The sequence below is a fragment of the Haliotis rufescens genome, unplaced genomic scaffold (genome assembly GCF_023055435.1).
Source record: "Haliotis rufescens isolate VD_foot unplaced genomic scaffold, xgHalRufe1.0.p SCAF_8, whole genome shotgun sequence".
Taxonomy (NCBI): domain Eukaryota; kingdom Metazoa; phylum Mollusca; class Gastropoda; order Lepetellida; family Haliotidae; genus Haliotis; species Haliotis rufescens.
In genome coordinates, this window is record NW_025964372.1 from 22,159,910 (window position 1) to 22,185,324 (window position 25,415).

The 25,415-nt window shown below is 38.4% G+C and overlaps 2 protein-coding genes across 8 annotated transcripts in view; both read right to left on the reverse strand.

Annotated features, from left to right (window-relative positions):
• The window catches only part of LOC124142833, a 30,904-nt gene extending 12,426 nt beyond the window's left edge, over nucleotides 1-18,478 (reverse strand). Inside the window, exon 1 of the mRNA XM_046511530.2 lies at nucleotides 18,131-18,478. The gene's annotated coding sequence lies outside the window, so the exon portion shown is untranslated. The remainder of the gene's footprint in view (nucleotides 1-18,130) is intronic.
• LOC124142831 overlaps nucleotides 4,259-25,415 on the reverse strand; it is a 56,045-nt gene continuing 34,888 nt past the window's right edge. Inside the window, exons 1-2 of one of the 7 annotated variants that reach the window (XM_046511523.2) lie at nucleotides 14,775-15,022; nucleotides 4,259-5,525 (exon numbers count right to left, since the gene is read on the reverse strand). In XM_046511523.2, the coding sequence (XP_046367479.2) occupies nucleotides 4,650-5,525; nucleotides 14,775-14,906 (1,008 nt within the window). In that variant the 5' untranslated portion in view covers nucleotides 14,907-15,022 and the 3' untranslated portion in view covers nucleotides 4,259-4,649. Of the gene's footprint in view, nucleotides 5,526-6,136; nucleotides 6,572-10,243; nucleotides 10,380-13,326; nucleotides 13,575-14,774; nucleotides 15,023-25,415 lie in introns of those variants that run through there. The other 6 variants (XM_046511521.2, XM_046511522.2, XM_046511524.2 and 3 more) reach the window with 6 other exon arrangements.

The following is a 25,415-nucleotide window of genomic DNA, read 5'->3' on the forward strand; positions in this document are numbered from 1 at the left end:
AAATGTAATATGGCTGAATTCCATATTCTACGTACCACATTTTTGATTGTTTGGATGCTCATGTTCACTGGAAATATTTGGAATAGTTATATTCCGTATTCTGAATTAACCCAGTCCCCCGTGTGTGTTTTTTAATCAGTGCACCGCACATAACCACATGTGAAACGTTTGGTAGCAAAGTCAAAGCAAAATCGGAGTAGTGTGTCAGCGAATTTGCATCAAGGCTCTAGTATTTTTCAACCGTTTAACGGAATTCAATGTACAGCCGTAGGTAGCTCTGGTCATTCATATATTTTGTGTCCCATAGCTCAAATCTATTTGCGTCTGTACCGTGTTCCACTGACCTCGATAATCTGTGGGATGAAGGCACAGCTCTCTACAGCCACAAAGTTAACACCGAAGGCTATGAGGTGTATTTAGGTCATAATCAGTCCCCAGCAGCCACTGCCTCAAGCGAGATTGTCTACATAACAGATCAGTTTTATGGCTCCGTCACAGGTGCTCCAAATATTGAAACAGTAGGGAAAACAAATTTCATAGAATCATTTCAAAAAGCAATATTGATATCCCCGTCACTTTTGGTAACTTTTAATGATGTCTCCATTGCAATTTTTACGGATTTCGATTCGTATGCATTATTTGCTGTCATCAGCGGAATGGTCTTGGTCAGATTGATCCGAATGGACAAGCTGTTTTACTTCTGTTTAGTAGTATGGATGAATTGTCATGTGACATCTTAACAGTATATATATATCAGGCTACTATGCTTGTCGTAAGAGGCGTCGATCCCAATTGCTTGGATCGATGCTCATGATATTAGGCACTGGATTGTCTGGTCCAGACTCGATTATTTACAGACCGCCGTCATATAGCTGGGATATTGCTGAGTGCGGCGTTAAACGACAAACCAATCAATCATCATCATATGAACTCAAACCAGTCATTGTTACAAGTAAACCACATTCCACAACAGTTACTGACACTGGATAAAAAACAGTATATAGAAAAAAAACAAGTAACTCAACTCATCATGATCACAATTACTATTCTTTGAAAGAAAGAAATACACAAAAAAACTGACCAAAAAACGTAAAACAAGAGACGAGGAATCTCCGTTATTGATTAGCCCCGGTATTGAAATGTTCTCCAACTACGTGATAATATTTTGAGTATGTGCATCTGTGGTTGTGACAAAAAGACCTTATCTAGTATGACTTTTTTTGCCATATGGAGCCCTTAGTATTTTCATTTACATTATTATAACCAAATGCTAAGTGTAAAAAGAATGTGATCTATTTTTTGAGTAAGTTTTGATACTATTTCCACATGTTTACATTTGTGCCAGAAATTGCTTCCATTTCCTTCGATCTACTTTTTAAATAAAGACCCAGGTAAGAATAGGTCTTCAGCAACCTATGCTTGCCGTAAGAGGCGACGAACAGGATTGGGTAGTCAGGCTCGCCGATTTGGTCGATGCATAACATCATATTCCAATTGCGTAGTTCGATGCTCTTGGTGTCAATCACTGGATGATCTGGTCCAGACTGGATTATTTACAGACCTCCGTCATATGGCTGGAATAATGCTGAGTGCGGCGTTAAACAAGAAACTATTTTTAAATAGACCTACCCTATGCAAATGTATCAACTGTATTGCCCAATACTCAAAATAAATAATATTTTTTTCCACAACAGCGTTGTGTTATTTGTGGTTAATATAATTATGCTCCATCATGCCTTTCAGTAACATCATAATTATGCGTTTGTGAGGCATCACATATGGCGGGGAACTTTGATGCTCTGCATCAATGTTTTCTTGTTATATACAACGTGTGGATTTAGTTCGTGAATTAGAGTTACCTCCCCTTAGCGAGAACGTTACTTTTGTAGTCAATTGGGGACTCCAGTTTTGCTGAAACCGACCGGCTCCGAGTAATCGAGTGCTCCTTGGAGCCCTACCTTTGACGACATCTGGATAGATGTCAGAACTTAACTAAATTTAATATGTCGATTTTATTTATCTTACTGTAACGTATTAAACAATTATATTCTTTAAAAAATTCAGAATTTGCTTGAGTTTCGTTATGACATATATTGTAATGCACTCAAATACATTCCAATAAAATTTTAGATCTCTACTTTGGCTTTGATTGTGAACAGTGGTTATTTTAATTGTAAATGTTGACAGATTAGATAGCGTGGGGGTATCATATCTACTGAATTATTACTTAGATGGTGTGGAAAAGTGAAAAGTAGAGTAAAGAGACCAGATGACAGCGGAATATTTTGTCAATGATAAGGATGTGAGCTGTTGAATACTAACGATAAATAGGAATAGCCAAATAGTCCCAGTTTGTCGCAATATTGCGCGCCCTGTAAAGTGAAATAAAGTTTGATCTGCAATTTTATAAAGAATATTTTACCAAAATGATTTTTACTTTTTCGTGTGTGCGTGCGTGCGTGCGTGCGTGCGTGCGCGCGCGCCCCGGTCGGGTAGCCTAGTGGGTAAAGCGTTCGCTCGTTACGCCGAAGACCCGGGTTCGATTTCCCACAGGGGTACAATCAAGGAAATCCATTTTCCAGTGTCTCCCGGACCAGTCTTCGTTTTAGCCCCTCAATGCCGAGCGCCAGGCAGGGTAACTAGAAGTAGCACGTCTTTTGATATGACGCGGCCGCGGATCGAGCCTCGGACCTTCCGCTTTAAAACTTTAAAAACAAAATAATTTCGTTTGTGCAAGCGAACACCATGTTATGTGTTATTGATAAATCATGTTAATTTATATTAGATGATAGTTGTGCTAACTGTGTCAGTGTGCAATAATGATATGATTATGATGTAGGATTTAGCTTTTGATCACAATCACTAGAACTTGTTTGTTTTTTTAAATCAAGTCAAACGGTGTGATCATTTTGATAATTTGATAATTCAATCAACACATCAATACAATACAAGACACAGAGACAATTTGTTTTCCTTGCCAAATAACCATGATATTATGTATTTGTCTCATCTTGTGATCTGACAAAGTTGGTATTATCATGATTGGCACATCCACAAGTCAAAATATCAATTTTGGTGGCGTATTGTATTGTTAAATATGAGAAATCCGTATTTTATTGTGAATTATGGGAAATCCGTGTTGTTAAATATGAGAAATCCGTATCGTATTGTTAAATATGAGAAATCCGTATTGTATTCTTCAATATGAGAAATCCGTGTGGTAAATATGAGAAATCAGTATTTTTTTAAATATGAGAAATCCGTATTGTTAAATATGTTGTTAAATATCATGAGCTTTGATCCACGCAATTGGGACACGATGACATACATCAACCATGTCCAAATATATACCTAGACCTATATTCTCAGCCAAGGACTGGCATAAAATTAAGTTATACTTTTCGAAAGGAAGTGCTTTTGTGTCATTGATAAATGTTTGACATGAAAATAAATAAAAATTATTCCATGTTTAGACAATTACTAGAGGTGACATATTGCCAAACGCGGCTTGCGTGCGTCCGTCCGTCCGTCCGTCTGTCTGTCTGTCGGTCCGTCTCACTCACTCACTCACTCACCCAGTCATGTTCGTCTCTGCAGATATTGGCCTCCATTGGAAGTCATCGAGGATCTTCTCAAATTAAAGATCAATATACATTAAGTTTCGTGAATTTCTGATTAAAGTGCTAACGAATTAGATGACTGGTCTTCAGCAACCCATGCTTGCCTTGAAAGGCGACTTAGCTTGTCGTAAGAGGCGACTAACGGGTTCAGGTGATGAGGCTCGCTGACTTGGCTGTCTGGCCCAGATTCGATTATTTACCGGCCGCCATCATGCAGTTGGAATAACGCATAGTGCAGCGTTAAACATAACATGATGACTGGACCGTGCCCCAAACACAATCATGACATATGGTGATTGTAATGTTAGGTAGAGTTGTGTTAACTGATTGTAAACATTTTAACTGTTCATGAATTAATAACTTCCGTGAAGTCCATGAATTTGAAGTCATGTGAACCCTGGTGAACTTGACCTTGATATGGAGGTCACCAAAACTTGATGCGAACGAGAAATCTAAGTTTCGTCAAATTCCAGTCTTAAATACGCACGTTACCTGTTACATAATAGCTATGATGCATAATACATACTGAACGTCGAAAGCTACATTTAATGTCATTCAAAAATATAATATCAGAGACGGAAGTATTCAGCCTTTCAATGAAACATTGAAGCTACAGTAAAGACACTAACTATTGCAAACGCAGTTCATTTCTGTTTATTTTGTGGAAATACCAACAAATATAACCTCACATTTATAGAATCGTGCCCCTCATGCCTGCGTGCCCCATAAAACATGTGAGCATAGTTATATACACTAATAATCAAGAGGCCCACGGCGCAGAAATAATTATGCAAGTACATAACTAATGAAATTCGTGTATATACATATCCAAAACAAACAGTAATGAATGAAATGTTATACTATGGCATTAATGTGTTATGCAAATATTCTGTGTTCTTGTGTTGTTTTCAATATTCGAACTTAACATACATTCAATCACAGAATTACTGATTCATTACCTTAAATCCATCAGCACCAAGGAATGAAAACTTAAAAAACTCAACCTAAATAAATTTAAACAACATAAAATCAAATATTCTTCAGCCTCCAGCTCTGCCATATGTAGGAATACTGAAAAGTAGGTCTGTGTGTCCTGGACAACAATGTCATGATCTGGCAGTAACGACACTCCTGATTGGCTATTCCTGGAAGGTCAAGGTGAAACTGAAACTGGATGTTTTTCAGATACGTCACTATTTCGGATGATATCAGCAGTTCAAGCAACTCATATTCACACCCCTCACAGTTGATTGTGATCAGATCTATGGGGTTTGTATACACATCAACACTTTTAAAGAAGCCCTTAATTTCATGAATATAAGCAACCTCCTCCTTGGTTTTGTTCGACGCATGTTTCGCCCGAAATAGTGACGTGGCATCGTTATCTATATTCAGAAGTAAGGTCTTGTTCTCCTTGCCGAGACCAAATTTGAAAAGTTTGTATTTGGGATTATTGTTATACCGCTGTTCCAAAATAGTGTAATAACGGGGTACAGGTTCGAGAGCCAAATAATGGGGGTTGTATTTCTTGATTAGCTTAGCCGCATCTACACCAGTATATCCTCCGACTTCTAACACTCGACTGTCAGCTGTTAGATAGGAATGACTGTCGACACGATCAATCTCCATCTTGGGGCGATCTACGGACCCATATTTGGCCCTGAAACTGGCAAAGCTGGTCACGCATGTTGAAGTCCTAATTTCCTCTTCTTTGGTATGTGAAAGGTTGGCGCCACATCTGCCCGAAAAAGTTCGAAGGGGGGCATGACTGCCTTGCTCTGCTGAATGCAGGAAATTGACGGGGGATACGAAGACTCCATGCCAGACGGCCAATGTCAGACCAACAACAATACCCAGGAGGACAAGACCAAGTCTCCGCCATACCATCGGGGACGTCATATTCTTCTACAAATGAAAACAAATGTCATTCATACATAATTCGTTGTATAAACATATTTGGAACTCGTGAGTATCGTTTGACGCCGCTTTTAGCAATGTTCCAGCAATATCACGGCGGGGGTTCTAACATTATACCCATGTTAGGGAATCGAACCCGTGTTTTCGGTGTGAGGAGCAAAGGGTTTAACCACAAGGAATCCCCCATCGCCCCTGAACATATGTGAAAAAACATCATGTAGACAATGAGTAAGTTGGGTTTTACGCCTAATTTCAGCACTATTTCATACTGAGGTGAGGGGCACCAAAATAAGGTTTGACAATCAAGAGCGCTGGGATATACCCCTTAACTATCCCACTTCGTAAGATCTGACTTATAGCATAGGTCTTCAGCAACCCATACTTGTCGTAAGAGGTGATCGGGTGGTCAGGCTCGCTGACTTGGTTGATGCATGTCATCGTATCCCAGTTGTATCAATGCTCAAGATGTCAATCACTGGATTGTCAGATCCAGACTCAATTACTTACAGACCGACGTCATATACCTGGCATATTGGGTGCGGCGTTTTCCGCAACAAGTTCTACGTTAAATACTTCTTACTTAAAAGGTTCTTACTTACAGATTAGTATGAAACTGCAAAAAAACATGTTTCCCTGCTTACTGGCTCACCATGACACACGCACTACAAACGTGTCCTGGTTTTAGCGTCCTCAATGAGAGAGTAAAGTACACTTCTAATACTCCGACTCGAGTCCTTCCGCGGGCTGAGCAGATCTCGGCCTGCGGCCTCGTTCTGGTTAGGCCACCTCATGTCCTCCGGTCCTTGTTTTCGCATATTGACCTCGTCAAGTAATTATTTGTATAGTGTTGTCCCCTGTCTGGATTTTGATTGCCTAACTAATTTGCTTCCGTGTTGACCAGAAAACAATGAACGTAGCTGGGGGCAGGCAGAGTGACTTTGTATTTTACATAGAACGCAACATCCGTAGCTGGGGGCAGCCACGGTGACTTTGTTTGCCATCAGAAGGTGTAGTTAGTGAGTGAGTGAGTATAGTTTTACGCCGCTTTAAGCAATATCACGGCGGGGCACACCAGAAATGGGCTTCACACATTGTACCCTTGTCGGGAAACGAACCCGGGTCTTCGGGGTGACGAGCGAACGTTTTAACCACTAGGCTACCCAAACGCCCCTGAAAAAGAAGTACAATACCAGACTTGGTCATCAGAAGATGTCACATGCCCCTGCCCCCCTCAACCACTCGAAAGGACAAATCATCTGATTCCTGCAGCAAGTCCTACATGAGTGATCTGACAAAACAATACCTCACTAAATTCGCGAGACCGAACCGTATCCTAAATACAATTAAAATATGGTCTAAAAGTAAACAAAATCCTTTAGAGTGAAGGGTATTTAGCTTGTTATCACAGTACAGTTCAGGCTCGCTGACTTGGTTGATGTATGTCATTGTATCCCAATTGCGTGGATCGATGCTCATGATGTCAACCACTGAATTGTCTGGTCCAGACTCGATTATAAACAGACCGCCGCCATATTGCTCAGTACGGCGTTAAACAACAAACAAACAAACACAGTACAGTTGCGAATTTATGTTGTGTTATGATTGGGGAGCTAACTGTTGTGTCGATAGTGTTAAGGGGGTTATTGAATAGGTACATTTCCTTTATGTCGCAATTAAAACAACGTTTGCGGTATCAGTATATTACATTGTGATATCATGAACTTGGAGATTCGTCCACTTTCATGTTATATAAGCAATTTAAAGAAGTATTTGGTTTCGAAAACCATATAAATAATAAAATCATAATCATTGAGATGCTCTCACGAGATGAAGACAACCATCTGCTGCGTTTTGTATTGAGACTGGTAGACACGGTGGCAATAAGATTCCGCGAGAGGCATGACTATGCACGAATTGTAAGGACAATGATTTAGAAGTTGAGTTTCGTTTGTAATTAAATGTCGATTATACGACCAGATCACGCTACATTATAAAATATGATTATAACAAGTATTTGTCACAGAAGAGACGAAATGTCCCCCGCCTGTATATACACCATAGTACCAAATATGAAGACAATCCAGCGATTACTTCTTGAGATATCGCGGCAACACCGTTTTCCAACTCCAAAAGCAGATTTACCTGCTGTGACCTTGAAAATGGGGTCAAGGTCACCAAAACCGACTGGTGTCTGCGGAGTCTGTATATACACCATAGTTCCAAATATGAAAACAATCCAGTGTTTAGTTCTTGAGATATCGCGGCAACACCGTTTTCAAACTCAAAAAGCAGATTTGCCTGCTGTGACCTTGAAAATGGGGTCAAGGTCACCAAAACCGACTGGTGTCTGCGGTGTCTGTATATACACCATAGTTCCAAATATGAAAACAATCCAGCGATTACTTCTTGAGATATCGCGGCAACACCGTTTTCCAACTCCAAAAGCAGATTTGCCTGCTGTGACCTTGAAAATGGGGTCAAGGTCACCAAAACCGACTGGTGTCTGCGGTGTCTGTATATACACCATAGTTCCAAATATGAAGACAATCCAGCGATTACTTCTTGAGATATCGCGGCAACACCGTTTTCAAACTCAAAAAGCAGATTTGCCTGCTGTGACCTTGAAAATGGGGTCAAGGTCACCAAAACCGACTGGTGTCTGCGGTGTCTGTATATACACCATAGTTCCAAACATGAAGACAATCCAGTGTTTAGTTCTTGAGATATCGCGGCAACAAACAGGTGGGACGTACGGACGGACGTACGGACGGTCGTGAATACTATATCCCCCGCTTCGCGCTTTCGCGCGGCGGGGGATAATAATAAATATATAAGTTCGTTCAACTAGTGTGAGCAGAAAATATTTATTCTCGCCACTCCATACATGTTGTAATATGATGCGAGACTAGCGGCCAACATGGCCTGTGTCAAATACAATCTGTCTGTTACTTAATAATGTAGATAATTGTCGCTTCTCTGTGTGGAATGGTAACGGGAAAATAAAAGAAAAATATGAAGTAACACTGTTCAAACACGTTAAAAATGTTATGCATAGACCATCGCTGTATTTTAGCTCAATGTTGATATGGTATTTCACCTTTGCACATCTAACCGGCAGACATGCCAAGCCCTCAAGCCACTTTCCGGGAGCATCCAGCAATACACATAACACATATTGTGGCAGAAAAAGTAACTTTTATGATAACTTGCGTTTTAATCTTTTTAAAGCAGCTTTTGTTCAAAACCTATATTTTATGATTTTAATGATGAACACAAGTGTGTATTTCTTATGGATAATAACCAACCTCAAAGCCTTTTAGCTTCAACACTTTTTAACATGTTAAAAGACCTATGCAACTGTTACTGTCTTATGGGGCCAATTAATGGTTGAACGCACTGGACACCATGTACATGTGAAATAAACATAAGATATGCTCAAGTGCGTGTGACACTTTGATAAACAAAATACTATTACAGCTATGTAATCGGGTTAACGGGCTCGCTGAAGAGAATGCACGATAAAAGCAATATTTAGTTCATGAAAAATCAGTTACATGAAGACGATTGGTGAACAGGTAACTAAACTTATATGTTACAGTCAATGTGTGAAATCAGTCAGTGTGTAAAATTCACTTAGGCAATTAATATAATGCCTAAATATTTCAGTAAATTTACAAAACGACTGGCAAATCTGTCTGTTTATGGAACAAATTGACTTAAAAATATTGAGAAGTTCCAAAAGGTTTTAAAGCATCACACTTAACTAATCATCATGTATATACCCGCAAGCAAGCCATCGTCTCCAAGTTGTCACTTCCTCCTTAGAACCATATGACGACCCCTTGCATATACGAGTATGCAAAATGTAACATTAATCCTCACACCAGCGCGTTGTTAGCGTGAAAAAATTAAACATCACAATGTCAAGAACTCGTTATCATATTAAACTAAATAAGACATATTTGAAAAGTAATTGAATTTTTTAGGCGTTTTGTGAATTGTACAAGTGAAAATTTCAGTCATTTTACACATTGACTGTAACAATTATATAAAAACAAAACATATATGTTTAACACATTTGATGTTTAACATGATACTGCTCTTCAAGCCAGACACCAGTTGTTTTCAAAATAAATAAATTTAGCAACGATAAATATAACTATTATAATCTTATTTAATCACAAATCTCTTACTGTTCTTTATAAATGTAAGAAGCGAAATTGCAAGCGATAGTTAATTTGTCACTCATACCACAAATAATTCATCAATTTAAAAACCTTGATTAAAGTAAAATGAGAAATAATGTACATTCGAGTATAAAATGTAGTAGCCGAGAGCCGCGACCTGACCATACATGAGGGCCGAGAACACCACATTCGTTGATCATATTCAGACTGTGGTGACCGATTACCCTCGTATTTTCCTGAGATTTCAGAAAAATATGTCCCGTAGGTTTATGGCTCAAAAGGTAGGTAATGTCGCTGTACTCCCAGATAATTTCCCTATCTTTCACGTACTAGTCATATTTTATTTTATAGGTAATTGGCGTCCGGAAACCTGGTCACTTCACGTTTCTACGGTAGCGAGCTGACATGTTGACACTAGGTAGCGAGCTGACGGAATACACACAGTTACGCGCACTCGCACGGAGAGAGATGGAGAGGGTGTGAGGGAGATTTTTAAAAAATGCGTCTAAGTTTACTAACCTATTTATACTGGTAGAGCCAGTTGTGCTGAAGGTTCGCAGAGACAAGAGGGCGATAGGCACCAGCGGGATGATCTCATTGTTGTATATGCTGTTGTATATGCTGTTGTGCGCAGTATTCACCACTCACTGTCACGTGTTAGATACTGTTAAGCTTGCAGTATCACACTTCCATCTACAAACGCTCGGACTGCTATTCATTTACATTGCCGCCACAACGCAGGTCACGTCGACTTTTGTGTATCAGAAGCCGGGGCGAACAACGAACCATTTTAAATCCAATAAACACTTGGAAGCAAAAGTCACTTGACATGACACACTTTAACCTCAGCTCAATTGTACAGCTGTTTTCTATCAGTTTTGAATTTGTTTTTTAATTCTTTTACAGTGTCATATTAAAACATGTCGGTCACTCGTAATGGCCCTGTCACACTACAACGTATAGCAGTAACGTATGGCGACGTGTGAGAATGTTTGCCAAAACGCAGGCTACGCTGAAACACGCTATGGATAAGTTAGGTTTAAGTTGTATATTTTAAAAGCACGTTGGTATACGTTGTAGTACGCCGAGGCTTTAAAACATTTTTGTGCATGCACAAAATTTTCGGCGTATGGGAACGTATGAACCTTTTACATATCTAGACTGCTCTCGCTTTTCGTGGTAATTTGATGAATGGGTGTAGACTACTAGTTATACTACCGCGGGGCCCGTTTAAGGCACCTTTCCCCCACGCTGAGCGCGCTAGTAACACGTTACTCATACGCTGGGCATACGATGAACACGTCAGACACACGCGGGCAATACGCTTTTATACGCTGTCATAAGTTATGTTTAAGTCAGTGATACGCTACTAATACGTTAATCATGCGTTACATATACGATGTACTCGTTTTTTATACGCAATGGATACGCCCAAATAGTGGTTTTTCGATGTCATAACAACGAATGTTGCATGGCGGTATATCACCAGTAGACACATCTGCCTTGGGCGCTGAGCTATGAGGAATCACCTGTCAAGGGCTTACCTGTTTTATCTACTCCGGTAATATGAAAGCAGCTGTTGCATGCTCTTGTTCTATTGGTTGGTTGGTTGGTTGGTTTGTTGTTTAACGCCGCACTCAGCAATATTCCAGCTATATGACGGCGGTCTGTAAATAATCGAGTATGGACCAGACAATCCAGTGATTGATATCATGAGCATCAATCCACGCAATTGGGATCGATGACATGCATTAACCAAGTCAGCGAGCCTGACCACCCGATCCCGTTAGTCGCCTTTTACGACAAGCATAGTCAGCTTTTACGGCAAGCATGGGTTGCTGAAGACCTATTCTACACCGGAATCTTCACGGGTCTCTTCTTCTATTTACCTGATGTTGCTAGTATAGTATAATAACAATTGCAGTCGTCTTCACACCACATACAAGTTACAGTTATGTTTGACTAAGTCGAGGCTGTCGGTAGTAACCCTGAATATACAACTGCGTTAACTCAATTTCTGCACAATATATTGCTAACAAGGTATTGATGTTACAAAATTTTAAATACTGACACGCCTATATGGAGTTTCTGTAAACACTCAATTGAAACTATAACGTCTCTTCTTGGAATGTGATGATAGACACATTGAAAGTTAAATCATTAGATATTCCTTTGACCCCATCAAAACAAAATACAGTGTACAATTGGGAATAAAAAGCTAACGCAAAAATGCTGCCAGTGCCAAAATGTCACAAGTAAAGCAAACAATATGTAGATGTAGCAAAAACAAGAGGTTTTGCATACACTGAGCAAATCTAAAAATATGTTAGATATTTTTGTTTGTTTGTTGTTTAACGCCGCACTCAGCAATATTCCAGCTCTGTGACGGCGGTCTGTAAATAATCCGCGTCTGAACCAGACAATCCCGTAGTTGACATCATGAGCATCGATCCACGCAATTGGGATACGATGACATGCATCAACCAAGTCAGCGAGCCTGACCACCCGATCCCGTTAGTCGCCTCTTTGCACTAGCATAGTCGCCTTTTACAGCAAGCATGGGTTGCTGAAGACCTATCCTACCCAGGATCTTCACGGGTCCTGTAATATATTATAATATTACAAAATATGTCTATTTTTCTATGTGGAAACCTAATCTTTTCTACTTCTTCTGGTCAACTATGTATAATACACTTCTCAATCAGTAACATCTTTTTTAATCCTTTTCATAATGCATACCATAAAAACATGCATGTTCCAAACGCATATACATATGATTACATACCCAGAAACAAATATATCCAATACAGCCCATGCAAGTCTATAATATTTGGCAAGTCTAGATTACTGCAGTTTCAGGAATAGTCTCTGGGCTTCCTTTTCATTACATTATATTAAGATAATTTAACAACTGTTGTTTTCTGTAAAATATGTTCATTTTAGAGACTAGATGTTAGTCTAATGGCCACACTAATGAGTTGGACACACACTTTGTGAAAAGTTTTTGTGTACTGCCATTGTAATTACTGTGCAGTAATTTGTATTGATTTGTAAACGTAGTGAAATTTGAACTACATCTGATGATTACATACCACATGTTGATGGTTTCACACTAATTTCTTTCACGTACAAATTTCTGGGTACAGTAAAATACGTTTATAACGAACACGCTTATAACGAACTGACGAATATTACGAACTTAATTTTTGGTCCCGGTCATTTGCTGTATAGATGTTGTATATATGCTTATATCGAACTGCGGTTATCACGAACTAAAACTAATGGTCCATTTGAGTTCGTTATAACCGTAGTTTACTGTATTTCAATTTGGGAATCGACGCGTAACAATTGTCTGTATCCTATTATATTAATAGTTATGTGTAACGAAAATATATCCTATCTATATTAACCTTGAATGTACCATGCCACGCCTGTACCACCGAAACCTATTGAAACACCCCTCCCCCAAACAAAACAACAAAAATCCAATAAAATATACCCACTATTGTTCTAACAGTTTATATAAATATCAGAGTCTCTGATATAATTATATATTAACTAATTATTTATTTGGATTAAAATATTTATAAAGTTTTCAGTACCTGCAGTATATTTACCAGCAAATCTAACAGTAGAGGTTTACTTGTCTGACTGACCACTGATAGTGCTTGCGTTCCACTTGAAAACCCGGGACGAGTCAGATGGAGCCGTGTTGACCCTTGGGAGACCAATGTTAGCGCATGTAAACGGATATACGTCATACTCTTCATGTTGACCTAAGTTGCCCATACCAACTGAACCCTCGAGGGGCGGTACTCGAAATGACGCCATCGGTACAGAATTAAATGTTTTTCACACTCCCACAAAATCAGTAGCCGCCAATCAATGGAGAGTAGGGTCAAACAAAGTTCATAGGACCTGTCAATCAAGGCAAGAGGCGAGAAGAACTGCAACAGTCAAACTGTTGCGAGCCGGAACAAATATGTCCGGGAGAAAAGGGGACTGTTTCAAATGACATGGTCAGTAACCGCCAGTAAATAAACATACCATAAACAACGAAGCATAGGAAATTATTGACTTAACATCTAACAATGACGTTTGTATGTTAATTTGACCGGTATCAACCCACTTCGCCTAATTTTTGAAAACACTCATCAATATTCCAGCTTTATCACGGCGGCCTGTAAAATAATCCAAGTCTGGACCTGATAATCCAGTGATGGAAACCATGAGCATCGATCGAGGCAATTGGAATATGATGACATGTATGAACCAAGATATGCCTAATTGGAGCCTGACCCCCCGATCCCGCTAGTCGACTCTTTCGACAAGCATAGGTTGCTGAAGACCAATTCTAACCCTGAATCTTCACCGTGTTCACTCCCATTAGGACTACTAAAAATTAATGGGGGTAAAATGAGCCTACCTACAGAATAATGGACTACTCCATGCTTGCTAATGCTTGTCGTAAGAGGCGACTAACGGGATCGGGGGGTCAGGCTCGCTGACTTGGTTGATGCATGTCATCGTGTCCCAGTTGCGTGGATCGATGCTCACTGGATTGTCTTGTCCAGACTCGATTATTTACAGACCGCCGTCATATAGCAGGAATATTGCTGAGTGCGGCGTTAAACAAAAAAACAAACTCAAGTCGCCATCTGTATTCTGCCCAAATACATGAACATGTCGTATGAGGGATGTTGTTCTTTTCTATGCGTTATCTGTCCTTATATTCTTTATTTACACAAACAAATCACAGAGAATGCCTTACCAAAAAACATGATGATACAAATGTTAGTGCAAAATACGACAAACACTATGTTTGCATCATTAAAGAAAGCACGAAATATGAACTTGCCTCTTGTTGTGAATTAAAGAAACTTCATCATTTGAAAAGTATCTCTTCTCACCAAAACATGTGTATTCCTCTATTCTCAAGTTTACTCATACACATAAACATGTTCTTCACTTGCTGAATGACATTTAATGACACGAGTAACTTGAAACGGATGAATTCATGAATAAATCAAAGGAATACGAGAATGAATACCTGTTGTATTTTCCTAATATTGACTCCTCCAACTCCGTATTCAACTTCATCTAGAAATACATATAGGGGTGATTGGAAGTAATTAGCAGTCTCTGATTCATGAAGTATGTGTATTGAAGCAATAATCATCATAGGAAATAGTCATAAGGCTGTTCACATTTTGTTCAGAGTTTCCCATCTCATGACCGCCGTGAATTTTCAATCCGGCGTGAAATAATAAAAAGGTTTTTGTATCTCAATTTTCCCCACGGCTATGGTAAACTATGTCACGATGTGATAAACAAAACACTACCACTATTGCCTATTCATAAAACAGGTCACCTTGAGCAACAATGTTTATTAAAAATTCGTTCCGAAGCTAATCGATTCGATCTACGTAAAATATATATTTAAAGACTGGTATTAAGAGTTACCAAAATAAGTGAATAACAATTTTATGACATTTTTTTCTAATTTAATTTAGTGCTCTTGCTGGTTGAGGTTGGAAATGTGGTAGTAGTAGTTGTTGTTGTAAACGTAGTTAAATAATGGACGTGAACCCTTGGCCATGTTGAGCCTCTCCTCCATATACCGGGCGAGACAGGGTGTACTGAAACAATGTAAGGTATCTGTGTCAACACACCGGTCGCTAGACAGTCGCTCTACACTCCTTCCCCTCGCTGCTATTCAGCCTGGATCTATTAGCAATTGTAACTATGAAGAGTGTATAGTGTAATCATTTATATAGGAGGTAAACAATTTATTGAAAAATATTTTGATTTCTTATCTTAAATGCAACTGCATGGTACGATGGTATTTATTTTTTATAAGGTAAATAAAAAAGACAAAACCCTTCCCGATCTCATACATGTAAAACATCAACGCCAAAGACTAACCAGTTATTGGTTATCGGACGAAACAAATTTCATTGGGCGTAAAAGGCAAAATAACGGTGAAAATTATAAGAATGGATCACTGAAAATCGGTGATGACACTAGGTGTTTGTGAAAAGAAATCTGCAAAAGCATAATCAAACCTTGGGTTGAAAACAAATTTCCACAATGTATTATAAATGCATCAATGCATCGAAAATGCAGAGTTACGTTCAACACTGGACAAGTCACCTTCAACACTAGACACGTAACCTTCAACACTGGACACGTGCCCTTCAACACTGGACACGTAACCCTCAACACTGGACACGTGACCTTCAACATTGGAAAAGTGACCTTCAACACTGGACACGTGACCTTCAACACTGGAAAAGTGACCTTCAACACTGAACACGTAACCCTCAACGCTGGACACGTGACCTTCAACACTGGACACGTAACCCTCAACGCTGGACCTTCAACACTGGACGCGTGCCCTTCAACACTGGACACGTAACCCTCAACACTGGACACGTGGCCTTCAACACTGGACACGTGACCTTGAACACTGGACACGTGACCTTCAACACTGGACACGTGACCTTCAACACTGGACACATAACCTTCAACACTGGACACGTGGCCTTCAACACTGGACACTCGGCCTTCAACACTGGACACGCAACCTTCAACGAAGCCTTCAACCTCGGACAACAAACATAAACCTAATTTCATACAGCCTATTGTTTTTGTTCCACATACATTATAAACTGAGGAGCAAAGGAAACTATACATAACAGTTGCTTTTATCATATATTTTATTTCCAATTGAGAATATCTTAAGTTCGCGAAATAACATACAAAAATGGACTGTACAGCATAGTAAGCATTCAAAGAACATGGTTTTATTTTCTTAACATAATTTGATTTTAAACTTTTAAAAATGAAAAAACAACAACTCATAATTCACAACTGCTGGTGGGTATCTAGAGAAACTTATCTTTGCAAGCTCAATACATTTGCTTATATTTCGGTACAAACGTACACCTCAAACATGACGGGTCACCCCCAATCTAAACTGAACCAATTCATATTTACACAAAGACTCCCCGGCCACCGATTACCTTTTTTACAAACTGTTGGAGACATGAGACCTAAACACATTTAACAACACTTCTTTCTGGGCATACTTTCATTTTGCTCCCTCACTTAACTTCCATAAGCATGCTTTAATTTCCTGCCAATTTTTCAATAAATAACGAACAAATAGGATGTAAAAATGTCTGAACTAAATATTTTTTTCATCACTTTCCATTGTTTCAGCTCGTTTGGTGGGTACATGTAGATTGTTTGTTTGTTATTTAACGCCACACTCAGCTTTATTCCAGCTATGTGACGGCAATCTGTAAACAGTCGAGCCTGGGCCAGACAATAACATGTAGATGGTACAGTGCAGTAATCAAGTGACACTAAGATTTCCATAATGATTAAGTGAATAATTCATTTGAATGATGACTAGTTGACTTGCTCAGACGTGACAAAGAAAAATGAACATCCCTTTTAAACATCTTACATTTCGTTCCAGCATATCGCAATTCGAAGATATATCATGTAAACCTACATGAAGGTAACACTGCTTTATCTAAAATCCAAACGAAATTTGCGTGATGGGGACACAATGCTAAATTCTAACATTCATTACATTGGGGTACCAATAATGCGTTACACTGATTTAAGAAACGAGTGCCAAAATGGATTTATTTCGATTGCATTTGGTTCAAAATTGCAGAATGAATTGTCTGTGTCCTTTAATGTAACCGGGCTCGGCCTTTGTTAGACGATTTAGACACAGGGGTCATGGTTGCTGCTGTTAACGTTATCATTGAAAGAACATGAAGGGAGGGGAGAGAAGAGAGATTATTTAAGTCGGATATTATTGATTCAAGAACACGTTCACATGGCAATGAAAATGACTTTCGAAGGGAGAGGGGCAGAGGATGCGGCTGAGTAACAAGCGCGTTATAATGAAACAAAAGCGCAGCGGCGACAGGCATGGCTCAGGATACCGCGTCTGGTGTACCACGGAACAAGCATTTCTATAATGGTGATGAAAGTCGCGTATATGTTTGACACGGATCCAGTACGAATAAATTAATAAATTGACAGTATGTGCCAGTATGATGTTTAAAGAATTTTGACAATTAACGTTATAAACGATAATCATAACTGTCATGTGTGATTGATTAAATGTATGCGACAGAACTCGTACGCTGAAAATGTAATTGTTAATGACTCCTCTGCTAAAAGAATCACTAATGTAACCCTGGAGTGTTGAGGAGCATTCGACGTGTTCGACTTTCACCCAGTACTCCAGGGTTGGAACTTCTTTCCTAACAGTGCTCTCGGTGTCAAACGGGAACAAAATATTTTGTCTGGCATTATTATACAGCTTGGGTCGCTTTATGTATAACATGTGTAAAGTAACTAATAAGAATTCTAGCTAACCTTTTCAGAAGATGAATATCACATCAAAGCTGCAATTAGAACAATCCGTACTGCCAGTGTTTTGACGATTCTTCCCTATCGTCTGCTTCTCGTCGCCATTTTGAATTCTATTACGATTTGGGAACTGTGCGCCGGCTCGGTCACGCAGCACACTGTTCACGGGCTATGTGTGCGAGGCTCAGTGAGACACAGAGAGAAGGGGCGCCAGAATGAAACAAACAATCACAGCTCTCTCTCCTGTCACAACACCCATTTGAAACCGTTATCGATATGTGAGGATGTGTAACCATCGGAGTACAAAGGAAGTTAATAGCAATGACATGATTTCCTTATCGGATGATCACACGTGTTTTCCAGTTGTGCTGATTAAACCTATCTCAGTAGAGACACGGAAGATCAACTTGACTTTTCAGGAAAGAGATGAATTTATGTAATGGCATTTTTCATATGTACTTTTCTATGTGTAGAGTAGTCTAATCAGAGTATATTTTTTATCAATTTCAACATGACGTTATAGGAGTGAACATTATATTTTCTCGTGATCATAAATATGTGACTTTTCCCCCTAACTTCCTTCTTTCAAGGTAATTAGGTTTGATAATATTTCCCCGACGTATGATAATATTCTTTCTCAATTACAGTTGTATTTCTTCGGAAAATTCATCAATGTATTGGTCACATGCAGGGGCTGTATTGGATATATTCGGGGGGGGGGGGGGGGGAGACCAATCGAAATTACTAACACTAAGTCCTGTAAATTTTTACCACTAATTTTAGTTCGTTATAACCGAAGTTCGTTATAAGCATTATAAGCATATATCAATTCAATTCAATTTCTTTATTCAACGTACTGAGGAGGCCTATAGTACAATCATGATTACAGGAGCAATTGGTACAATCATATAATTTCCAAACTTGATTTTCTTTGTATAAAAGCATGATATATGTACATAGAAAGATTTCTTATGGTTTCAATGTTGCTAATGGTCATTAATAGTTTAAACTTAAATGTACAATGGTTTACATGAAATATTTTGGTAAATATACTTTTCTTAGTTCATCATAATGCGGGCATACTAGTAAAAAGTGATACTCGTCCTCAATTAATCCTAGGTCACATAGTGGACAGAGTCTATTTTCTCTCGGAATATTTTGATATCTACCTTTTTCAATTTAAAGATCGTTTGATAAACATCGGAATCTTGCAAGTGCTACACTAAATGTTCTAAGACTAACACTGAAAAGGCATTGCTCTGCAATGATATATGACTTGAAACTGCTATATAACAGGGACTTTGGTGAACGCGTTAGAATTGCATTCAATGACTGAAAATATAAATCTTATAATCTTTGTGTTATAGCATTTATGAACAACTTCGGATAAGCAATATGTTCTAATTTAAAAATGTAACCAGAACCACAATTATTCAGCAGGTTCCTTAAGTCGGTAACCCAATTTGTTTTGCCATTGCTATCATACAAACACATCACACTGTAACATTTCTTAGGGAATCTTGATGAGGGCATATTTAGTTGTCTTATCCAATATTTTATTATTTTCAGACGTGCTTCTATACACAAAGGGACTCGTCCACATTCACCATAAACCATCACGTTTGTGGTATTCATTTTAACTCCTAAATATTTCTTACAAGCATATAAATGAACTTTTTCCAAAGCATCCATTTGTGTAAATCCCCAAATTTCTGCCCCATATAAAAGAATGGATTTAATTTTCGTGTCAAATATTTTGAAATATATTTTATAGTTTACAGCCCCAACATTTTTTAAACTACTGAACATATTCTTTCCCTGTACAGCAGCATTATTAATTATGTTTATTCCATGCCAACGTATTGGAAAAATACACACCTAAATATTTATAACCCCTAACTACTTCTAAACACTGACCTTTAAATAACCACTTTTCAGACCTTGATAATTTGCCACCTTTTTTGAAAACAACGATTTTTGTCTTATTTGTATTAATTTTCAAATTAAACTTAGCACAATGACCTTCTAATTCTGCTATTTGTTTCTGCAATCCTTTCACCGTACTAGAAAACATGATAATGTCATCAGCAAATAACAGAAGAAAAAGTTTGACAATGTCTGGATGAAGTTGTATACCATCTGTACAGTTCTGATGAACGGCTGCAGCTAGTTCATTAATAAAGAAGACAAACAAAAAAGGGCTAAGTATACATCCCTGGCGTACACCAGTGCTGCAGTCAAAAGCGGTGGACATTACACCATTCTTTCTTACACATGCTTTTACATTTTTTATATATGTTACATAATAGTTTTACTGCTCAGGCCATGCTTGGTAAATAACATCCATAATTTACTTCTATCCACAGAATCAAAAGCTTTAGAGAAATCAACAAATAAAACGTAAAATTTACCCCCTTTGCTTGATATATAGCGCTGAATGAGACTATACAAAATAAAAATATTGTCCGTGGTTGAGTATCCTTCCCTAAATCCTGCTTGTGCCTCGCTGATTATATCTGTAGCGTTGAACCAAAAAACTAGTCTTTTATTGATGATATACAAGAAAACTTTACTAAATATGCTAAGAAGTGTAATACCTCGATAATTGTCAGTCATATTTGGGTCACCATTTTTGAATAGGGGTATGATGATACCAACATCCCAACATTTAGGAAAGTAAGATTTTTCAAGCATTAAATTTAAAATTACCAGTAGGTATGGCGTTAATAAATCTTCAGAATATTTGAAACACTCCGGGATAAGGTTATCTATTCCTGCAGATTTATTATTTTTAAGATGCCGAATGCTTACTCTTATCTCATCTTCTGAAATTGGTGAATCCAAGATATCCCTTGTAATATCATTCTCAACAGTATTTTCCAAAACTGACTCGAAATAATTATGAAAATCATTAACATCTGAGCCATTTTCTTCTGATCTATCGTCAAACAATCCCTTAAAATGATTAAACCAGTATTCCAATTTTATCGTCTAACTAGCAAAGTCACTCATTCCTGACTATTCCTGAATTGTGTAATAGCTACTCAAGCGGGTTGATACCGTCGCCCACACACAAAGCCTTTTGAAAGCCCCACCAAGGCACCGGATGATGTAAACCCTACCAAACAACCCCGAGCAAGAGTCGCACTCGCCGAAATCATAAGTCAATATAATTACATACATTTTCCCCTTACCATAAAGTGGGATGACATTAACCATACTAGTCACCCGATAAATATGCAGACTTTCTGGAAGTAATGCGTGATAAGACACGCATCAAACCAATACTCTTGATGTACATGCTGCTCGTATTTAAAAACTGCTGGGTTAACAAGATCCGTGCAGCTATGCTTTCCTGCTGTGTTATCAAACTAATTTAAGATAATGACATAAATTCTTACCGCCCATGTTTTCTTTCAATATATATTTAAACAAGGTGGGGTTAATCACACACTTATTTTGTATGTTCAACAGCTATAATTACTGATTCGTAATTTGATAACTACTCGAAGTTGAGCATTTCTTAAAATAAATAAGGACCCTGCTAATTGCATAAAAACTATTTATAGACCCATCCCATACTGGTTTATAAATTTCAGCACATTGTAATGGACAATGCATCATAATTTTGCTCAGAAAAGTTGTTTGAGAACAATTTTCCGAAAATTATAAAGATCTTGTGTCAGCTAGACGTCTGAAGACTATTACGAGTTAAGTCCCTTCTAGGCCTCTCCTATGGACCAATCAGATTCCACCCTTCGTATCACTTGCATTTGCTTCAAACAAAATGGCGGCGCCCAGTCAAGACGATCTGTTCGATAATCAAGATCTATATTGTGATAAAACTCGAAGTGCATCAAATCACGTGAGCAACTTGATTAAAAACAGGAATCGATTTGGAAAATATATGTTGACAACGAGTTGACGGTGCACATGCCTTGCAAATCCTGCAATCGACCGAAATCTGCATGACAGTTTACGAACTGGATTTCGATGTCGTTGCGCGATTTTGATTGGACTAGACATAGACTCGTTTGTCCAGCCAAAATGTACTAGGTAATACCAGCCTAGTTCGGCAAGGGTGGAAACTGGACATTAATAGTCAGTTACTCTCTTGCCTCGGGAAGATGGCTAGATGTATTCATTCATAATACTTAAAGGCATCCGGTCTGTGGCACATTCAATGCATCAGTGTTGACATTAAAATAGAGGAAGTACTGAGCTTTTACCCTAAAGGAAGAGTGCCGAAGTTTCATTATATTTATTTGGACATATCAAGGATATTTATGGACATATGCAAATGATTATTATCATCATGTTATCTTAAACTGTTTACTTTCAGAGAGAGATGTATTCTTTTCCACTCTGATTGATAATCTTGATGTTGAAATGTATGTTAAAATAGAGATGATGGAAGACCATGATATGTCAGCATTCTTTCTTGATGCAGATAACAACGACATTGATGAAATAACGTGGCATTTCACTATTATAGAATTCTCAAAGTATTAATATCAAATTAAAAATAGCCTTAACAACGTGTGGTAATATTACCAATATTTCTCACAGTTTATAGCCAAAATATGCGGGACATTATAGATATAGATATATTATTTTGTTATAATAATTTAATTATTTAATGACATAAGTTTGATATTTTGAGAATCTTCGGATCTATCTGGAGGAAATATAGACATTCATTCATTTATCACGGATACTTATGGACATCTAGGGAATAGAGGGATACCTTTTAATTTAAACTGTCGTAGATTGTTGTAGATCGTGCAAACAGAGAATGTAATACGTGTGTGGGGGAATCTGGTTCATACCACGTTTGACCCGTGAAGATCCGGGGTAGAATAGGTCTTCAGCAACCCATGCTTGCCGTAAAAGGCGCCTTTTCTTGTCCTAAGAGGAGACCAACGGGATCGGGTTGATACATGTCATCGATCCCGTTTGCGTGTATCGATGTTCACGATGTCAATCACTGGATTGTCAGGTCCAGACTCGATTATTTACAGACCGCTTTCATATATCGGGAATATCGCAGAGTGTGGCGTTAAACAACAAACAAACAAACAAACCACGTTCAGTAATATTCAGCCATATCACGATATCGGTTTCACATAAGAGGGACTAAGAAATCGTACTTGAAGTAATGGTAATATTATTATTATCTATTGGTTATTTAGAAGTAATATTGCTCTGTTGTCAATGTACACAGCAAGAAATCCTGAAGTAGTATATCAATTCATGTATGATTCCTAATGTCATATTTAATGTGATAAGTCATTGACCTTGTAATGCAATATAGACTTCGAGGGACCCAGCAGCCTTCTCTCTGTTTTAAGGTTGGTTGGTTGGTTTGTTGTTTAACGCCGCACTCAGCTATATGACGGCGGTCTGTAAATAATCGAGTCTGGACTGAAGTCAGTTGAAATGTGTGCTGATACAATCCAAGCTACACATCATTAGAGTGAACAAACACTTTATTTCTTCTGTTCGCACAAAACGATATTGATTTCAGTCTACTTTCAAAAACAATAATTGTTTATTCATATACTGGTATAATTGTATTTAATGTTGTATAACAGAAAACTGTCAATATTTGGCATCAAACCACAATGACGAAATAAACAAAATATACTCAAAAAGTATGTATTTATTCATGGTGTAACAAATCAGTATGACGGCGCGGAGTAAATAATCGAGTCTGGACCAGATAATCCAGTGTTTGATATCATGAGCATCGATCCACGCAATTGGGATCGATGGCATGCATCAACCAAGTCAGCGAGCCTGACCACCCGATCCCGTTAGTCGCCTTTTACGACAAGCAGAGTCACCTTTTACGGCAAGCATGGGTTGCTGAAGACCTATTCTATCCCGGAATCTTCACGGGTCCTGTTTTAAGGTGATAGCTGAGTAATTACTCTACCAAGTTAATTCCCCAACTATCTTGGTCATTGTGACGTAGCAAACGGGACCTAGCCCAGACAAGGCAAAACGGTCCCCACAATAACAAGCTACATCAATATCTTAAACAGAGTTTCCAATATTAAAAACAGCTGTTGTTCTGCAACGCTCACAAAATAAAGTAAAAGTTAAATAAGATCATCAGCATACGTTAAGGCTGCAATAGTAATATCATTAACACAAATACCAATACCGGTTTCATTCAGCTTGTCAAGCAAATCATTAATAAAAACAATTGGCGAGAGTAAACATCCTTGTTTGAAACCCCGATTAACATTAAACCAGGGTGTAAGGATACACCTACTACGTCGACGATGAAGAATACATCAATTTCACATTAATTAGAAAATTAGCATGTGAACCATAAAAATTCGCAATAATTAAATAATTAAAGTAAAAAAATATTTGAAAAAATAGGGAGGCCTCGCTTATCATCACAGTCTTTCCTTGTATAAAACAACTTTAGTGCTGTGAATGACGCGGTCTTTCGAAAAACATTTACGATTCCGTGATTTACGAATCGTATCGATTCAATGTTAAAGGCATACAGATTATTAGCCGTGCTTATATCAACCAAAATGTGTTAATCCAGAACGTATCCTCACTCGGGATATACATTTAACACTAAACTCTGGAGTAATATGATCAATTTTATCTGTTGGTTCAACCCAGTCGTATGAGACGCCGCAGTTGTCTGTACAGAGTTGCGTCCCTTGGGCACGCCAGCAACCTATGATTGTGGGTTCGAATCCCGGTTCGCCTCGATTGTTTTTCTGGGTTTGTAAGCACCATACCCGTTCTTGTTTTTTTCACCAAAATGGGAAGCGTTTGAGACATGCATTACTTCGGGCTTTAAACATTAAGCTGATACGCGGTGATATAACCGGAATACTGTTCAAAGCGCCCTCACTGCACAAAATCATCGTTAATGGCCCCTTCGGTGTTGTGTCCGTGTAAGGATATATCTGACGACGTCAAAGGTTTTCTAATTAGACACTGGCGTTAGAAAGTAGGCTTCATGAAAGATTAATGATCTGAGCGAGAACAGCATGAACCCTCACAAAATTAATTACTCGGCTAACGAAACAAGTATGCGGTCCCGCAAAGTAGAAGCTGAAGAGACCTCGTTATACCGCGATTAATTTGGGTATTCAAACCGCATAGTACTGCACAGGCTAATCTGATTATTCCGAAATTAATTATAAAATATACCTGATTAGAATATTCAGTCTCATCCTGACCCGGATAAACTTTAAATTATTCATGATTAAGGAAGCATAACATAGCTTAAAACACGATACTTTTGATAGTGGTC